The sequence below is a fragment of the Dysidea avara genome, chromosome 3 (genome assembly GCF_963678975.1).
Source record: "Dysidea avara chromosome 3, odDysAvar1.4, whole genome shotgun sequence".
Lineage (NCBI taxonomy): Eukaryota > Metazoa > Porifera > Demospongiae > Dictyoceratida > Dysideidae > Dysidea > Dysidea avara.
In genome coordinates this window covers 35,520,551-35,538,122 of record NC_089274.1, presented here as the reverse complement: position 1 = coordinate 35,538,122, position 17,572 = coordinate 35,520,551, and the positions used below count along the sequence as shown (strand labels likewise).

The 17,572-nt window shown below is 37.8% G+C and overlaps 1 protein-coding gene across 3 annotated transcripts in view; it reads left to right on the top strand.

Moving 5' to 3' along the window:
• LOC136250835 (uncharacterized) overlaps positions 1–17,572 on the top strand; it is an 86,317-nt gene that overhangs the window by 16,568 nt on the left and 52,177 nt on the right. For 2 of the 3 annotated variants that reach the window (XM_066043156.1, XM_066043157.1), the window contains exons 2-3: positions 12,905–12,961; positions 14,024–14,515. In XM_066043156.1, coding sequence (XP_065899228.1) covers positions 12,910–12,961; positions 14,024–14,515 — 544 coding nt within the window. In that variant the 5' untranslated portion in view covers positions 12,905–12,909. The remainder of the gene's footprint in view (positions 1–12,904; positions 12,962–14,023; positions 14,516–17,572) is intronic. The other variant, XM_066043159.1, reaches the window with a different exon arrangement.

The following is a 17,572-nucleotide window of genomic DNA, read 5'->3' as shown; positions in this document are numbered from 1 at the left end:
GACCACGTGATAATTGTCGGTCTTGTGTGGTACTTGTCCTTAGTCATAGCACAGCAATGCGGTACGTGTGTACTATAGCCTAGCTATATACAGGATTGTTTGTGTGCTGCTAATTTTTTGTGTGATGATGCATATGCATGGTCGTATAGAACGCGTGATGGTAGGGCAAATGCCGCCCCTAGCTATGCCTATGGCATTAACTAGCTTTTTTTATAGCTACTCTATTATATGTTACTGATACATCAGGGGCACCAGAGTAAGGTGAAAGTGGTAGCTAAGACTAAGTCAACTGGTCTATATATATATATATATATATATAGTCTGGGCCTCTGGGGCATACCCCCTCAGAAAATTTTAATTAAGTATCACTGCAACTTTTAGTCCTTCAGTGACCAAATTCATTTCATCAAGTTTGAAAGTTTAATTCCAGTCAAAAAGGCTAGGATCTCAATGCACTGGTTGTATCTACTGTACCGGCTCTTATGCCCTATATTTACATTGTCCAAAAGTTGGTTAGAGTCCCATATTAAAATGAACTCTTGTTATATGCTTGCATGGACTCTTGATAATAATGGCTATACTGATGTATTTAGCTTTCAGGTTGCGTATACAAGATATTCTTTCATCTGCCAGTATAAATTGCTATTCCATGCACTATGAGGCCTAAGGCTCTATAGCTGCACTAAGAATCAAATTATATAATGTTCTACGCAATGATAAGATAATTGCCAGAGCAGAGTTCATGGTTATAGTATCAGCAAAGAGTTTTGAATATTAATTGAGATGTTTTATTTAAGCGCATTTTGACTGTTCCTCCTATAATTATTGTTCAGTTATCGGATGTCTTGTTGGTTTCCCTCCATCCTCTTTACTGATCCCTCTTTATTGATTCTATATGACTAGAAAATCTGTACACCTTGTCAATCCAGTTACAACAGTTGATCTAAATATGATAATGATGATGCAGTTATTGAGACGAAGAGATGCATAGTGTTTCCCTACAGTGCCACAACACACAAACACTTGAAATGTAATCTGAGACTTATGTGTATATAGCTTCAGTGAACTAAGTAAGGTCACTGTAGCTGCTGGTAAGCATTGCGTCGTATTACCATCCATCAGTGCTTGTGTAATAAATTGTCTGTATTATGAATTCAGTAAAAATTATGCATAGCTAGCTGTGTAGTAATTTATTAGGCACTCAGTTAATGCTTAAGTTTGAGCATAAGATGCCTGAAGTATTTACCACAGATATATTTTGTAAATAATATTATAAAAAAAAGATAAATATACTCTAATAGAACAGTCAATGGCCAGCTGTGTAGTAATTGTGAACTAATTAGACACTTGCTAAGTATGAGCATAATCTAAAGCATCTACCACAGATGAGATATTGTAAAATTTTGTTAATAGTAAATGAATGCCACAGTAAACGTAGATCTATACTCTAATAGAACAGTCTGTCTATTCTACACTGTAAATTCGTACTTCCAAATTTACAGTGTGAACAATGTCTGTAATGTGCATGCCTTTGTCAAACACAATGACAGGTGCACATGTTTGACTCTCCAAGATAATAATATTATTCCAAATATCAGTCATCTAAATGTTATCATTTTAACAATTTTGTTGTTCCCCCAGTGAGACTATCACTATAACAAAAATGAGTGATATCCACCCCAAAAACACCTTTGCTGAAAAAAGGCGCGTCCAAGAAACTACAAGTATCTGTAATCCAATATAATTAAAAACAGCTCAGTTGTAGAGAAAGACTTCATGAAAGTAAAAATAACTGGTAACTTAAAGAACTGATATCTGGAGCGGCCAAGAATCAATCTTAATCCAACTACTTATACAAATTTTTTTTAATCCGTGCAAAAACACCTAGCATTGGCTGTAAAAAAAAGTGCACCCATGAAAGTAACTGGCAATTGAAATAGCTGATATCTGAAGCGGCCAAGAATGAATGCTGATATACAACTAATTGGAATGAACAAAAAGTTTAACATTGAACCTTTATCTTTCAGCTGTGTTCTACATTCACTCTTGCTGCATCATAATTGATTTCTTTTAACTCTAATTGGCTGGTAATTTGGCCGCCTTTTTTTTGCTCTTTCCACTGAATATTAAAAAAAGCAACCAAATTACCAGCCAATTAGAGTTAAAAGAAATCAATTTATGATGCAGCAAGAGTGAATGTAGAACACAGCTGAAAGATAAAGGTTCAATGATAAACTTTTTGTTAATTCCAATTAGTTGTATATCAGCATTCATTCTTGGCCGCTTCAGATATCAACTATTTCAATTGCCAGTTACTTTCATGGGTGCACTTTTTTTTATAGCCAATGCTAGGTGTTTTTGCACGGATTAAAAAAATTAGTATAAGTAGTTGGATTAAGATTGATTCTTGGCCGCTCCAGATATCAGCTCTTTAAGTTACCAGTTATTTTTACTTTCATGAAGTCTTTCCCTACAACTGAGCTGTTTTTAATTATATTGGATTACAGGTACTTGTAGTTTCTTGGACGCGCCTTTTTTTTACAGCAAAGGTGTTTTTGGGGTGGATATATAATTACTGATGGCAATCTCTATAATATACATTGGAGAGAAGACTGGGGTAGTCTCTAATTGGCCACCAGCTCGATCATTCCTATGCTAGAATTGCACAAATGGAGTCAATTCTCAACAATGGCGGTTTTGGATCATCCTTTTACTGGCTATTGATGCAGTAATGATCATTATAATTATCAATACTGAGCTAAAACATTAGCAATTATGTGTCCACATCAAAATGTTTGATCATGTCATACTTTTAAAACAGAGCAGGTCTTTGGAGAAGAAAAGATCGTTTTTAATAAATGTGACCCAGTCTGGGAAAACCAGGCTTATCGCCTATTTAAAAGTATTGAGAAACGCCGGTTTTAAGTATTTAGTGTGTTGTAGCTCGCCAATGGTTGAAGCTATGTATACCAAATTGTCACACGTTTTACACCAATTCCTTACCTTCCAGAGCATCCACAGTGCAAGTGGCCAACAACTAAGTTTCCCACCATTTTAGATAGTTTTTAAACCGAGGTTGACTGTATCAGGCAAGCTACAAATTGGGTGGGAGGCGGAGGCCCTGGAAGGCAGGCAAGATGGTGTTCAAAATTTGAAAAGGAAGGCGTAGGGATGAATTAGGCCAAGTTTTGGGCCACTGAGGTCTCATAACTGGCTAAAATGAAAGGAAATTCACAGCAGAGGTACTTATTCAATACCACAGAGCTGTACAGCCTTATACAGTCATCCCCAGGCTGACTAGAGCTCCATTAAGGCCCAACACTGCACATGCGGATCGCCACTGGGCTTGGGAAAAGCAGCCAGCAAAACCAGACCACTCAAGTCTAGCTGATTTTTATTGTGGAATTAGATAGTTTATTCATGTAGCTGTGTGTCCTGGATGAAAAATCGAATCTGCTGACATGGGCAATAAGACCGGTTTTCTCAGACTTGGTCACATATCTGAAAATAAAGGCCATTTGAAAATGTCCTGCTATATGGTATGACAAGTACAAGAGCTCATGAACTTTTATCATTTCTAAGTATGTTACTTTCAACAGTTTTAATACTAAATATCATACTACACCACAAGATTTTTATCTCAATTATGTGCTTACTTTTTTATATAGGCTTCCCAGATTATGGAATACTCTGCCAATAATTGATATTATTCTCCTTCACCACTATTATACAAAAGTTAAAGAACTATTTAGTTATGGGATAACTTTTAACTAATTTAATTTCAAATAGTAATTGCACTTTACATTTTGCATGTCCTTGTATTTGTGCCAGCTAAACTTCTCAACCCTTGTAATTATCATTAGTAATGTATATTGTTTAGTAAGTATAGTTTTTGCTTTTGGCATTGATAGCCATAATCCCATTTGTCCTTCAGATCACTTTTCCAATTATGTTATCTTGTTGTTTTTTTATCCCACCATCCTTGTGATTGTGTATGTGTATCTGTAAAGCAATGAAAATATATAAATAAAGATTAGGGATTGTAGAAGAAAAGTAGTGAACCTATACCCATGAACGATTTAAGGATTTAATGTCTAGTAGTATATCTGCAGGTGTAGGTGACTCCCCTTGTTTACCTAACTTTTTTATTTCTATGATCCCTAACTGTTTCCTTGTACTTGTTTGTTTACTTTTTTTGTAACATAATTATGACTGCATACTGCATCAAAGTAAAGAATGGTGCCAGACTTAATGTTTTGTTTGTTCATGCACAACAACTATCCATTACTGTGGCATTGTATGCTTCATTTTCAACTATGTTCAACAGCATTACAAGCATAGAATTGTACGAGAAGTGCTGCACGGGCAGATCCAAAGGAGTTCTGAGGTTTCTAGAAACAGATCAACTATATTCAAGCAATTAAAATTGGCTCTCAAAGATCAAAATACTCTAATAGAGCAGTCAAGTGCTCTGATAGAACAGTCATATTTTGTATTTTTAAAAGATAATTTACTTGTACTGACACTGTTAAAATTGTATCTCAGAGTGTTTGAGAGCTGAAAATTCCTGGGGGGGGGGGGGCATGCCCCCATACCCTTAGAATAGTATTCATATACGTACCTGTTATATACTTCAAACTTCACATAGCTCCACCTCTTAACTCTTTAGGTTGCTCCTGAATAGTATATCTAATCCAAAACAGCCAAGCTGTAAAAACAGTGTGCGGCCCTCAGAAAGGCTATGGTGAAAAAAGATGTGAAATCCAAGGTGGCGGCCAAGAAATGGCTGTGATGGTAGGTTAATGGTAAAATTTTTAATAATGACAATTCAGGTAAATTTTGTGAAGCGGCACAAAAATTCACCTGAATAGTCGTTATTAAAATTTTTACCATTAACCTACCATCACAGCCATTTCTTGGCCGCCACCTTGGATTTCACATCTTTTTTCACCATAGCCTTTCTGAGGGCCGCACACTTTTTTTACAGCTTGGCTGTTTTGGATTAGATTTCATTTCTTTTTGTATTTGTATACCCCCACGCCAGCTTTGGGACTTTTTTAACTTATGTTTTTTTTCTTTACTACAGGAAGACGAAAAGATGAAGTAGATGTACTTTAAATATTTTATCAGTAAATGTACAAATTATATATATAATCCATATGTGATCGGATTTGCGAAAAGGGGTCTTCCACACACATCCAATTTGCCAACTTTGACAATTGATAGCTTCAGATTGGAAAGAGCTATTGCCTTGAAATTTGGGCAGTGGTGATTTCTTTGCAGCTGAACTCTCTACATGATGGTTTCTTTGTAGCTGAACTCTCTACAAGGTAATTTCTTCTAGCTGATCTCTCTACAGGGAGATTTTTTGTAGCTGAACTATCTACAAGGTAACTTCTTCTAGCTGATCTCTCTACAGGGTGATTTGTTTGTAGCTGAATTCTGTATAGGTGATTTGTTTGCAGCTGAGCTCTTTACAGAATGGTTTCTTTGTAGCTGAACTCTCTACAAAGTAACTTCTTCTAACTGATCTTTCTACAGGGTGATTTGTTTGTAGCTGAACTATATACAAGGTAATTTCTTCTAGCTGATCTTTCTACAGGGTGATTTGTTTGTAGCTGAACTATCTACAAGGTAACTTCTTCTAGCTGATCTCTCTACAGGGAGATTTGTTTGTAGCTGAACTCTCTACAGGTGATTTGTTTGTAGCTGAATTCTGTACAGGTGATTTGTTTGCAGATGAGCTCTTTACAGAATGGTTTCTTTGTAGCTGAACTCTCTAAAAGGTAACTTCTTCTAACTGATCTTTCTACTTGGCAATTTGTTTCTGGCAGAATTTTCTACAGGGTGATTTCTTTGCAGCTGAACTCTCTACATGATGGTTTCTTTGTAGCTGAACTATCTACAAGGTAATTTCTTCTAGCTGATCTCTCTACAGGGTGATTTGTTTGTAGCTGAATTCTTTACAGGTGATTTGTTTGCAGCTGAGCTCTTTACAGAATGGTTTCTTTGTAGCTGAACTCTCTACAAGGTAATTTCTTCTAGCTGATCTCTCTATAGGGTGATTTGTTTGTAGCTGAACTCTCTACAAGGTGACTTCTTCTAGTTGATCTTTGTACAGGATGATTTGTTTGTAGCTGAACTATCTACAAGGTAACTTCTTCTAGCTGATCTCTCTACAGGATGATTTGTTCGTAGCTGAATTCTGTACAGGTGATTTGTTTGCAGCTGAGCTCTTTACAGAATGGTTTCTTTGTAGCTGAACTCTCCACAAGGTAACTTTTCTAGTTGATGTCTCTACAAGGTAGCTAGTTTGTAGCTGAACTCTCTACATGGTGGTTTCTTTGTAACTGAACTTTCTACAAGGTGACTTCTTCTAGCTGATCTTTCAATAGGGTGATTTGTTTGTAGCTTCTCTCTCTACAAGGTAACTTCTTCTACCTGATCTCTCTACAGGGAGATTTGTTTGTAGCTGAACTTTCTAAATGATGGTTTCTTTGTAGCTGAACTCTCTACAAGTTAACTTCTTCTAGCTGATCTCTCTGCAGGGTGATTTGTTTGTAGCTGAATTCTGTACAGGTGATTTGTTTGCAGCTGAGCTCTTTACAGAATGGTTTCTTTGTAGCTGAACTCTCTACAAGGTAACTTCTTCTAACTGATCTTTCTACAGGGCAATTTGTTTCTGTCAGAATTTTCTACAGGGTAATTTCTTTGCAGCTGAACTCTCTACAAGGTAACTTCTTCTAACTGATCTTTCTACGGGGCAATTTGATTCTGGCAGAATTTTCTACAGGGTGATTTCTTTGCAGCTGATCTCTCTACATGGTGTTTTCTTTGTAGCTGAACTCTCTACAAGGTAATTTCTTCTAGCTGATCTCTCTACAGGGAGATTTGTTTGTAGCTGAACTATCTACAAGGTAACTTCTTCTAGCTGATCTCTCTACAGGGTGATTTGTTCGTAGCTGAATTCTGTACAGGTGATTTGTTTGCAGCTGAGCTCTTTACAAAATGGTTTCTTTGTAGCTGAACTCTCTACAAGGTAACTTCTTCTAACTGATATTTCTACAGGGCAATTTGTTCGTGGAAGAATTTTATACAGGGTGATTTCTTTGCAGCTGAACTCTCTACATGGTGGTTTCTTTGTAGCTGAACTCTCTACAAGGTAACTTCTTCTAGCTGATCTCTCTACAGGGTGATTTGTTTGTAGCTGAACGATCTACAAGGTAACTTCTTCTAGCTGATCTCTCTACAGGGAGATTTGTTTGTAGCTGAACTCTCTACAGGTGATTTGTTTGAAGCTGAACTCTCTAAATGATGGTTTCTTTGTAGCTGAACTCTCTACAAGTTAACTTCTTCTAGCTGATCTCTCTACATGGTGATTTGTTTGTAGCTGAATTCTGTATAGGTGATTTGTTTGCAGCTGAGCTCTTTAAATAATGGTTTCTTTGTAGCTGAACTCTCTCAAGGTAACTTCTTCTAGCTGATGTCTTTACAGGGTCACTAGTTTGTAGCTGAATTCTCTACATGGTGGTTTCTTTGTAACTGAACTCTCTCCAAGTAACTTTTCTAGCTCATCTTTCTACAGGGTGATTTATTTGTAACTGAATTCTGTACAGGTGGTTTGTTTGCAGCTGAGCTCTTTAAAGAATGGTTTCTTTGTAGCTGAACTCTCTACAAGGTAACTTCTTCTAGCTGATGTCTCTACAAGGTCACTAGTTTGTAGCTGAGCTCTCTGCATGGTGGTTGTTTTGTAACTGAACTCTCTACAAGGTGACCTCTTCTAGCTGATCTCTCTACAGGGAGATTTGTTTGTAGCTGAACTGTCTACATGATGGTTTCTTTGTAGCTGAACTCTCTGCAAGGTAACTTCTTCTATTGATCTCTCCACAGGGCGATTTGTTTGTAGCTGAACTCTCTACATGGTGGTTTCTTTGTAGCTGAACTCTACAAGGTGATTTTTTCTAGCTGAACTATCTCTTTCCATAGTTGCATGAACTCCCTACAAGGTAACTTCTTCTAGCTGATCTCTCTACAGGGTGACTTGTGTGTAGCTGATCTCTATACAGGTTTCTTATTTCTAGCTGATCTCTTGAATTCTCTTCAGGGTGGCTGCTCTATTAGAGTATCTCGATCTTGCACTTGCTGCATCAAGTTGGATTTCGTGTTATAACTCCGTGGCTTTAAGTCTGATTCTTCTACAGCATTGATGAGCCTTTCTAAGATGATTACTCCATCTGTACAACGATTTTCAAAGCATTACCCCAAGCGGTTTACCTGGTAGGCGTGGCAAGCAGTCGTTTTTTTATTAGCTGATCTTGATTGTGTAATTGTTACACACTGTTGGTTTTTTCGTTGTATCTTCCTGTTTTTTAGCTCGATTTCTTTCCGACCAAAAAAGGTTTGAGGTTCAATAGTTAACCTATTCACCCACCGATTTTCAGCTTCTTCCCATACGCGGTTTACCCTGTAGGCGTGACAACATATTGGTGTTATTTTTCGTGAATAATCGCTCATAACTCTTCGCCTGTTTATCGTATTCCAGCCAAAGTTGGTACCGAGATGGGCCTTTATATCCCCCTTCTGTGTACCAAATTTCAAGGCAATCGGATATGGCGTTCGAGTTTTATAGCAGTTTTTGTAAGTGTGCGACAAGAAAAAGAAAAATAAGAAGAAGGAAAAAAAAACGAAGAAACTGAGCCAATTTTTGAAGTCGCATATTTCAGGAACGCGCGAAGCGATTTCGCTCAAATTTGGAATGTGGAGTGCTGCAGTTGGAGGGCATGTCCACAGAAAAAATCGTCTTGTTTCATCAAGGAAGCACAGAGCTACGGAGGTGCGAAAATTACGCTTTCTTTCTTCCTGTCAATATACTCACGGGTGTTACGCGCCGGCTTCTTGGGCCGCACGACACACTACCGTGTGTCTTGATCAGCAGAAGCAAGCATAAGCAGTCTATATCAATCAATTCCCAACATAAGTCTAAACTTTTTGGTGCAAATTGTTATCAGATTTAATCCAGAATACGTAATTTTCAGGGAGAGCATGCCCTAGATTTAAGTGTGCATGCAACAGAAATTTTGGAAACCTGTCACCAACATTCCTGGAGCTTCCCTTGGTGCCTCTTCAACCAATTCACTCACTAAGGAAAATATGGACAATAGCACTTTTCATAAATAGGGAGGCCATCACATTCTACCGTGAATTGACACCTTACACTGTCAGTGAAATGAAATGGTGGGCAAAGGTAAGTACATGCTGTGTACATTGTACACTATATGTACTGCAGTATATCTTTTTGCCAACTGCAGCAGCTGCGTACAATGCATGCATCATAGACTTGCCTTTGTCCTCCTTTGTGTCTCATTTCTTTCTCCACTACTGTGTGGGTATTGATTCACAGATAACACATTATGGCTTCTACTAGAGTTTGTAATTCTATAGTTAGTGGACTGATTACAGAGGTGATTCTTGACCTGTTCTTCAATACATAATGTATATAACAGGTGGGACATAGCTGAAAATGAACATGAATGGCAAAGCTGCTTTTCAGTAATTGATGTAGTTGGAGCATGCATTTAGTCATGCAGTTAACTTTATAATGTCTCTGATGCCATTCTTTACTTTGTTGTGGTATATACTGATTCTCCAGTAACAAACTATATTATTGCAAAATGTAAACAAAGAAATACATATAAGGATATCGTCGGAAAATTTTGCAATTGAGTAGAGATAAATAAGTTTGTGTAGTACTAGTGCTGTAAGCACATATCTCTGTGCAGAGATAATTTTTAAACTTTAATTCTGTATCATACACTATGATAGTAGTGTATAGTAGGGACCACAAAGGAGTAGGTATGACCCACGAAATAATATCACCCAAAAAACAGCCTCAATTTCCCCTAACGATGATCAGGCAATATTGGTTAGGTGAAACTAAGCCCAAACAAGCTTTCAGATCGACCCGAAACGCTTTCAACAAGTTGCTACAGAATTTTAAAAATAGTTTATTTAATGGAATTTTCTACTGACTGACTGAGTAAGTAAGTAACTGACTGACTGATGCCTTCAGACAAGCATAACTCAATAATGGCTAAGGCTACGGGCTTGATTTTTTCACTGTTTGACGTCGCTTTGGCCCGACAGATGCCTTTTGGCATATCGCAGTACGTACAATGCATTCTTCATGGACTTACCAGTGTCCTCCTTTGTGTCCCATTCATCTTTGCTGACAGCGAAAAGTGTCGGTAGCATGTGATGGCTTCCCTTCATAACAGAAATCGTCCGTATTTGTCATAGTGGCTATTTTGATATCAGAGGTGCTTTTCAAACAGTCCTTTATTCATACTGCTGTGTAACCGGTTGAACATAGCCGACAACAAAGCGTAATGGATACTTAACTTAAGACCGGCGATAAGTGATATAACTGGGTTGCACGGCACCATTTCTTTCGGTATGCGTGGATTGCAGAGGTACTTTTCGAACAGTTCTTGATTTGAAATATTGCGTAATGGGTTGAACATAGCTGACAACGAAGCATAATAGATACTTCTCTTTTCAGACAATAATTGGGGCATGCTGCACCATTTCAGATGCAGTATGCGTGGGTTCACCAGTCATAATTATTATTTACAAAAAAAAAGTTAACAAACAAGTACACAGAAAAATTTGTAATTTTCAACTAGAGTAGGGACCATAACACATCGATAAAAAGTACTGAAACAAGCTGGAGTAGTGCACAATATTAATTCACAGTAAAACAATAAGAAGTGTTATATCCCTACTGTGCATTTCCGTTATGGTATCTTGAGCACAGTAGGGATATAACACTTCTTATTGTTTTACTGTGAATTAATATCGTGTACTACTCCAGCTTGTTTTAGTACTTTTTATCGATGTGCTATGGTCCCTACTCTAGTTGAAAATTACAAATTTTTCTGTGTACTTGCTATAATTATTTTGATGTACATATTGTACATGCAGCAGTATTGTATTGTATGGATCCCCAAAATGATGGATGCCCTACAAAATGGCACCCGATAAACCAACTTATGCGACAAAAAGCACCTTTATTAAAGAAGAGTGTAGGTATTGCTATTGGCAGACATAGCATTAAAAACAATAAAACTCTTACAGAAGAATGAATGATCAATTTTAAAAACTGCCCAAACCCAACTTTTAATCTGCCTGCCTGTCTGCCTGCCTGCCTGCCTGCCTGCCTGCCTGCCTGCCTGCCTGCCTGCCTGCCTGCCTGCCTGCCTGCCTGCCTGCCTGCCTGCCTGCCTGCCTGCCTGCCTGCCTGCCTGCCTGCCTGCCTGCCTGCCTGCCTGCCTGCCTGCCTGCCTGCCTGCCTGCTAGATCACAGTCACAAAGCTAGAGGCTAAACGATGCATTGTATGACCACTATGGTACACCACAATAACAAATTTACTAGTGGCATATGCCTTTTAGGGTTCCAACAAGTGTCTGCTCTCTGTGCTTTGCCTTTCCTTTTATCTTCAATCATGCTGTTCTGCAATAAAACATATCGTAGTGTTCATTTAGTTTCCATGTTTGGATACCACGAAAATTATTTGAAGTGCTCACGTTGCTGAAAGAGGTAGTACTAGCTAGTAGATATCATACTAGTAGTTGCATATCACACCCCTTTATGACCTACAGCACCAATAATGATTGAGCACAGTGATGCATTCCATAATGATCTATCCATACTTTTTGACCACGCCTCTTAACCCTTTAAGGACCGCTGCCGTAATATTACGTCCAAAGTAGGTATTGCTCGAAAGACCAGCGCCGTAATATTACGTCCAAGATTATTGGCAGTAAACAAAGAGCTATAACTCCGCAACAAATGAAGCTATTAGATCGAAACAGGGGCCACTGTACTCGCCATTCATAGGCGATTCTTTTGATATATAAGGCCAACTTATCACGTAAAACTAAGCCTGTGTAAAATTCCTAACAAAGTACAAACATTTAATATTTACACAACAATAAAACTAACCTTGTAGAAATCGCTCCATAACTTTGGCTGTGTTCATCGTATTAACTTCTAATAAAGCTCAGAGTGTTCACTATTTAGAGGCGAATAATTTGATATACAAGATCACGTGATGCGGTTTAAAACAACTAAAATGGTGGACTGTTTTTATTGATTGTGTCACGAAGAAATCGATCGCGTGTAGGTGTTTGAAACTCACCTTAGTGCTTTTAAGACATTGGTTCTACGCTTTGGTAAGTTAGATAATGTTGTTTATTATTGTCAGGCGAGTCTTTTAGTATAATTTGTTATACAATTGAGCACTTGTAGGGGCTTTGTCAATGCTATAAACTTATTACATTTTTTTAAAACACTAAATGCGCAATAATCATAAAACGTGTGGGCTTTCAGGGTAGACTATGCACACAATTTTTGGTCCTTAAAGGGTTATTAATGTAGCATGGTGAAAAGGTGGCATGGGACAATCATGCCCTTGAAGATATTGCATAGGCCAGGTGTCTATAAGGCCCACTTGATAAAGCAGTCACCCTAATACAATAGCTATGTTCAGTAGACCAGTTACACGTGTATATCATAGTTATATATGCTATAACAAAAAAATTTTTTGTGCATTTATAAATTATTAATTTAAACATGAAGTAGGGATAGCAGTGAAACAAGAGATGATGAATAGTAGTATTACAGACTTAAGTATAGCTCTGTGAGAAATCCCTACTTTAGCACTGTACAAAATGATTGTTATAACATGCCAATGTAGGGATTTTTTGATAGGGCTATGTTGTAGTACCATCATTCATATCTCTTAATTGCTTCACTAGTTTTTATCTCTTGGATCCCTACTTCATTAATGCTTAAGCTATTGTAAGTATACAAGATAACATTAATATATGTATTGTTCACATTACAGTGGTATGGAGTTCACCTATGTTGTGGTGGCATTGATGTGGTGTGTAACATGTTCAGGTGGGAGTTCTGTACAATATACTGTATATAGGTGTCCAATATTCATTTCTGTTCCAAATAAAGTGCTGTATATATGAACTCTAGAACAAGGTGTAAAATTAGTCTGCATGAGTATTATTTAATAGTTATACCATGGCCACGAGGGATTTGCCTGATATATATGCCCAAGCCTGAGGGCCACAGGCCCGAGGGCGCGGGCATATATATCAGGCAAATCCTGAGTGGCCATGGTATAAGTAATATATACCACTCTGGTATGCTCACCTAATAGGTGAAGGAAGACAAATCTGCATTCACTACATTACTTTTATAAAGAGGTTTGCAAACATCGATTGTGGGTTTAAATTGTGGGCACAAAAATGAAATGATTGTGGGTTTCACTGGTTGTAGTGATACCATTTTAAACCAAATAACCACATTGTGGATGAATAAAGTAACCTAAGGTGCTAAAATAAACACTTAGACATATAGGTTGTGATTGTTTGAGGCATCTTTTCATGCAGTTGAAATGTACTCTGTAGAAATGCAATCCCCATGTTACAAAATGATTATTTAGTGATGCTTAGTAACTGAATTATGCAATGCTGACTCACTCAATTCTTTTTGCTTCACAACAATCCCCCTAACTAAACCAACATGTTTAACTCAAACCCACAATACAAAACTTTAAGCAGCTCTAATTCAAACCCACAATGCAAAACTTTAAGCATCTCTATATAAACAATCAAAGGGAACTAATGCTTTGTAGCTGCCTCAGCATCAAAGGCAGTTGTGGTCAGGGCTATATCATGATATCACCCTAACTACAGGGCAATATCTAGATATCATCCTGTGGTCAGGGCAATATGTGATATATAACCCTGTGGTTTCCTTTGATCTGAGGTGTCAAAGTGGTATATAACTACATACTACATGCCATTGATAATAATGTCATATATACAGTCGCAGTTTGTTAATGACAGTTTTATTGGCTTTTCTTGATATATTGACCTGTGTATTGGTACATGATACATGCATAGGAATCAAGCAATCAGTACAATTACTGGTGTTTATGTTCAACAGATGGACAGACTTGTGTAGATGATGTTGATAATATTCAGATGGGTGGTAATCTACAAATTAGTAATAACAGAATAGTTCTTGTTCCTCGTCTCAATTTTACTTGTAATGGTAGGATAACCAACATCAGAGTTAGGATAACATCTGATGATAGTGGGAATAATTTTCCTTATATACAAGTATGGAGACTATTGCAACCATCATTGTATACCAGACAGGACCAAGTTCAGATACAAGATAGTCATATTACTCGACCTCCAGCTACACAATTTGTTAAAGCAAACATTCCTCTCACTGGTAATAACAGAATACAATTTCAATCAGGAGATATTATAGGATTTTATAATCCATCTGATTCTCGTTATGAAATTAGGGATATAACAACACCTGGATATGTGTTCTATGTATTCATTGGATCTACTGCTACATCACTTGATCTTAATAATGCTGATCCCACTTCCAGTGGACGACAACCATTAATCCAGTTCACACTTGGTAAATTACAATAACTATTGTGTCAAACAGTCCTTTAAATTTGGACAATCTAAACACACATTGGTGCGTCATGTGGCACAAGATATGTATATTATATGTAATAGTAAAGAAGCAGGTAGCTAACAGGCTCTACTATCTCCAAATAGTAATTTATTCTCACAAAGTAAAGTAGTCTACAAACTAATCATGAGAAAATTCATCCCAGTCATTCCTGAGATACGCATGACCATGCATAGTTTATACAATTTCTTTACGTATAACATGCATATTTGAAATTTGACAGCTTAAAAGAATATGAGCACCAATTTGGTGTATATCGCAGTGTGTGAAGTAACTTTTCTACGTGTACTGGCATACTGTCAGGACATTGGAAAGTTACATGGACATAAGTAATTTGACTGGATATTCATTGTGTTCTCCTTTCCTATGTTTCTACCAACTTGGATGTTTGCTTCTGCCAAACATTGGGGCCACCTATGTACTGTAGAGCTGATTACTACTCAATGACTCACTGACACACAGTATTTTAAAGGATAGCTACTGGTCACATAAAAGAGCTTCTATGGAATTGATTCTGTTACAAGGGCTTTTGTAAAAAAAGGAGTCATAAGGACTTTTTCAAGGCCTTCTACTTGCTTTTATATTCAAACTTTGCTTACGTATGCTGCCACAGCTTAAAATAGCTATATAGTGGTTCTATCCCTAATACCGGACATATGAGATGCACTGATATCTTGTTCATTCTAGCTTAAAATATAAACTGGTTGTGCAGATGATCATGAATATTCACAAGTAAAAGTACTAATGGCAATCAGGTTATAAATCAAGACACACGGTAGTGTGTCGTGCGGCCCAAGAAGCCGGCGCGCCACACCGTGAGTATATTTACAGGAAGAAAGTAAACGCAATTTTCACACCTTTGTAGCTCCATGATTCCTTATCCGATTGAAACCAAAGTTGCTACAGAAGTGTCGGCTAGGTAGGGGAGTCCACATTCCAAATTTGAAGAAAATCATTTCAGCCATTTCCGAGATACAAGCAGCCAAAGTTTGGGGGTTTTTTTCTTTTCGCACACTTCGCAAAATCCGCCATAAAACACGAATGCGTGCTCCAATCGGGCTGAAATTTGGCACACTTAAAGGGCTCATTAAGGCGAATCTCAGTACCGAGTTTGGTAGGAATCCGATGAAAATTCACGGAGTTATGACCGATTATTTGCGTAAAATAAGGTCAAAGGTCTGTCACGCCCACAGGGTAAACCGCTTGAAGGAATGAGCTGAAAATTGCTATGTAGATGGAGTAACTATCGTAGGAGTGCCTTTTTGTGGTTTGAAAGGAATCCAGTTAAAGACCATCGAGATATGACACAAAACCCAACCTGTGTCACAATTACGCGATCGATTTTTATGAATAAAAAAAACTATTAGTTTTCATGCCTACCAGGCAAACCACTTAGAGCAGTGAGCTGAAAATCGGTGTGTAACTGAAATAATTATCATAGAAAGTCCTTGCAGTAGTACAGAAGAATCGGATTACAAACCACTGAGTTATGATTCCAAAGCCAACTACGTGTAGCATATGCGAGATCGAGATACTCTAATAGAACAGTCACCCTAATAGAGCATTCAGCTACGTTTATAACTTACTCCATTATAGAATTATATTACATTGCAAGTTATTCTGTAGGGAGATCAGCTACAAACAGTTAATCGTATAGACGATTCAGCTACAAGCAAGTCACCCTGTAGAGAGTTCAGCTACAAACTGCAGTATGTTGCTGTAGAGATTCAGAACCTTATAAATCACACTGAAGAGAATTCAGCTATAAACAAGTCACCTTGTAGAGACAACAAGTCACTCTGTAGAGAATTCAGCTACAAACAATTCACTGCATAAAGGGTTCAGCTACAAAAAAGCTACCCAGTAGAGAGTTCATCTAGATCAGCTACAAACAAGTTACTTTATGCAATGTTCAGCTACAAGTAAGTCACTCTGTAGAGAGTTCAGCTACAAACAAGTCACTCTGTTAGTACAAACAAGTCACCGTGTAGCTGAAGAGTTCAGCAACCAATCAAAAAAACCACTCTGTAAAGAGTTCAGCTATACAAACATGTTATAACTCTATAGAGAAGTTATAACTCTATAGAGATAAGCTAGAAACAATTAGTCATCCAGTAGAGAGATCAGCTACAAGACATCACCTTATAGAGAGTTTAGTTACAAAGAAACCACCATATAGAGAGTTCAGCTGCAAACATATCACCCTGTAGAGAGTACAGCTATGAGCAGATCACCCTGTAGAGAGTTCAGCTAGAAAAAGTCATCGTGTAAAGAGATCAGCTAGAAGGATCACCTTGTAGAGAGTTCAACTACAAACAAATCACCCTGCAGATAGTTCAGCTACAAACAAGTCACCCTATAGAGAGATCAGCTAGAAGAAGTTACCTTGTACAGAGCTCAGCTACTAAGATACCATTATATAAAGAGTTCAGCTGCAAACAAATCACCCTGTAGAAAGTTCAGCTACGAACAGATCACCCTGTAGAGAGATCAGCTAGAATAAATCACCTTGTAGAGAGTTCAGCTACAAAGAAACCACCATGTAGAGAGTTCAGCTGCAAACAAATCATCTGTAGAGAGTTCAGCCAGAAACAAGTTCACCCTGTAGAGAGATCAGCTAGAAACAAATCACCCCAACTACAAAGAAACCATCCTGTAGAAAGTTCAATTACAAACAGATAACCCTATAGAGAGTTCAGCTAGAAACAAGTCACCGTGTAGAGAGATCAGCTAGAAACAAGTCATCCAGAGATCAGCTAGAAACAAGTCACCCTGTAGAGAGATCAGCTAGAAACAAGTCACCTTGTAGAGAGATCAGCTACAAAGAAACCATCCTGTAGAGAGTTCAATTGCAAACAGAAAAGCCTATAGAGAGTTCAGCTAGAAACAAGTCACCGTGTAGAGAGATCAGCTAGAAAAAAGTCATCCTGTAGAGAGATCAGCTAGAAACAAGTCACCCAGTAGAGAGATCAGCTACACAGAAACCATCCTGAATCG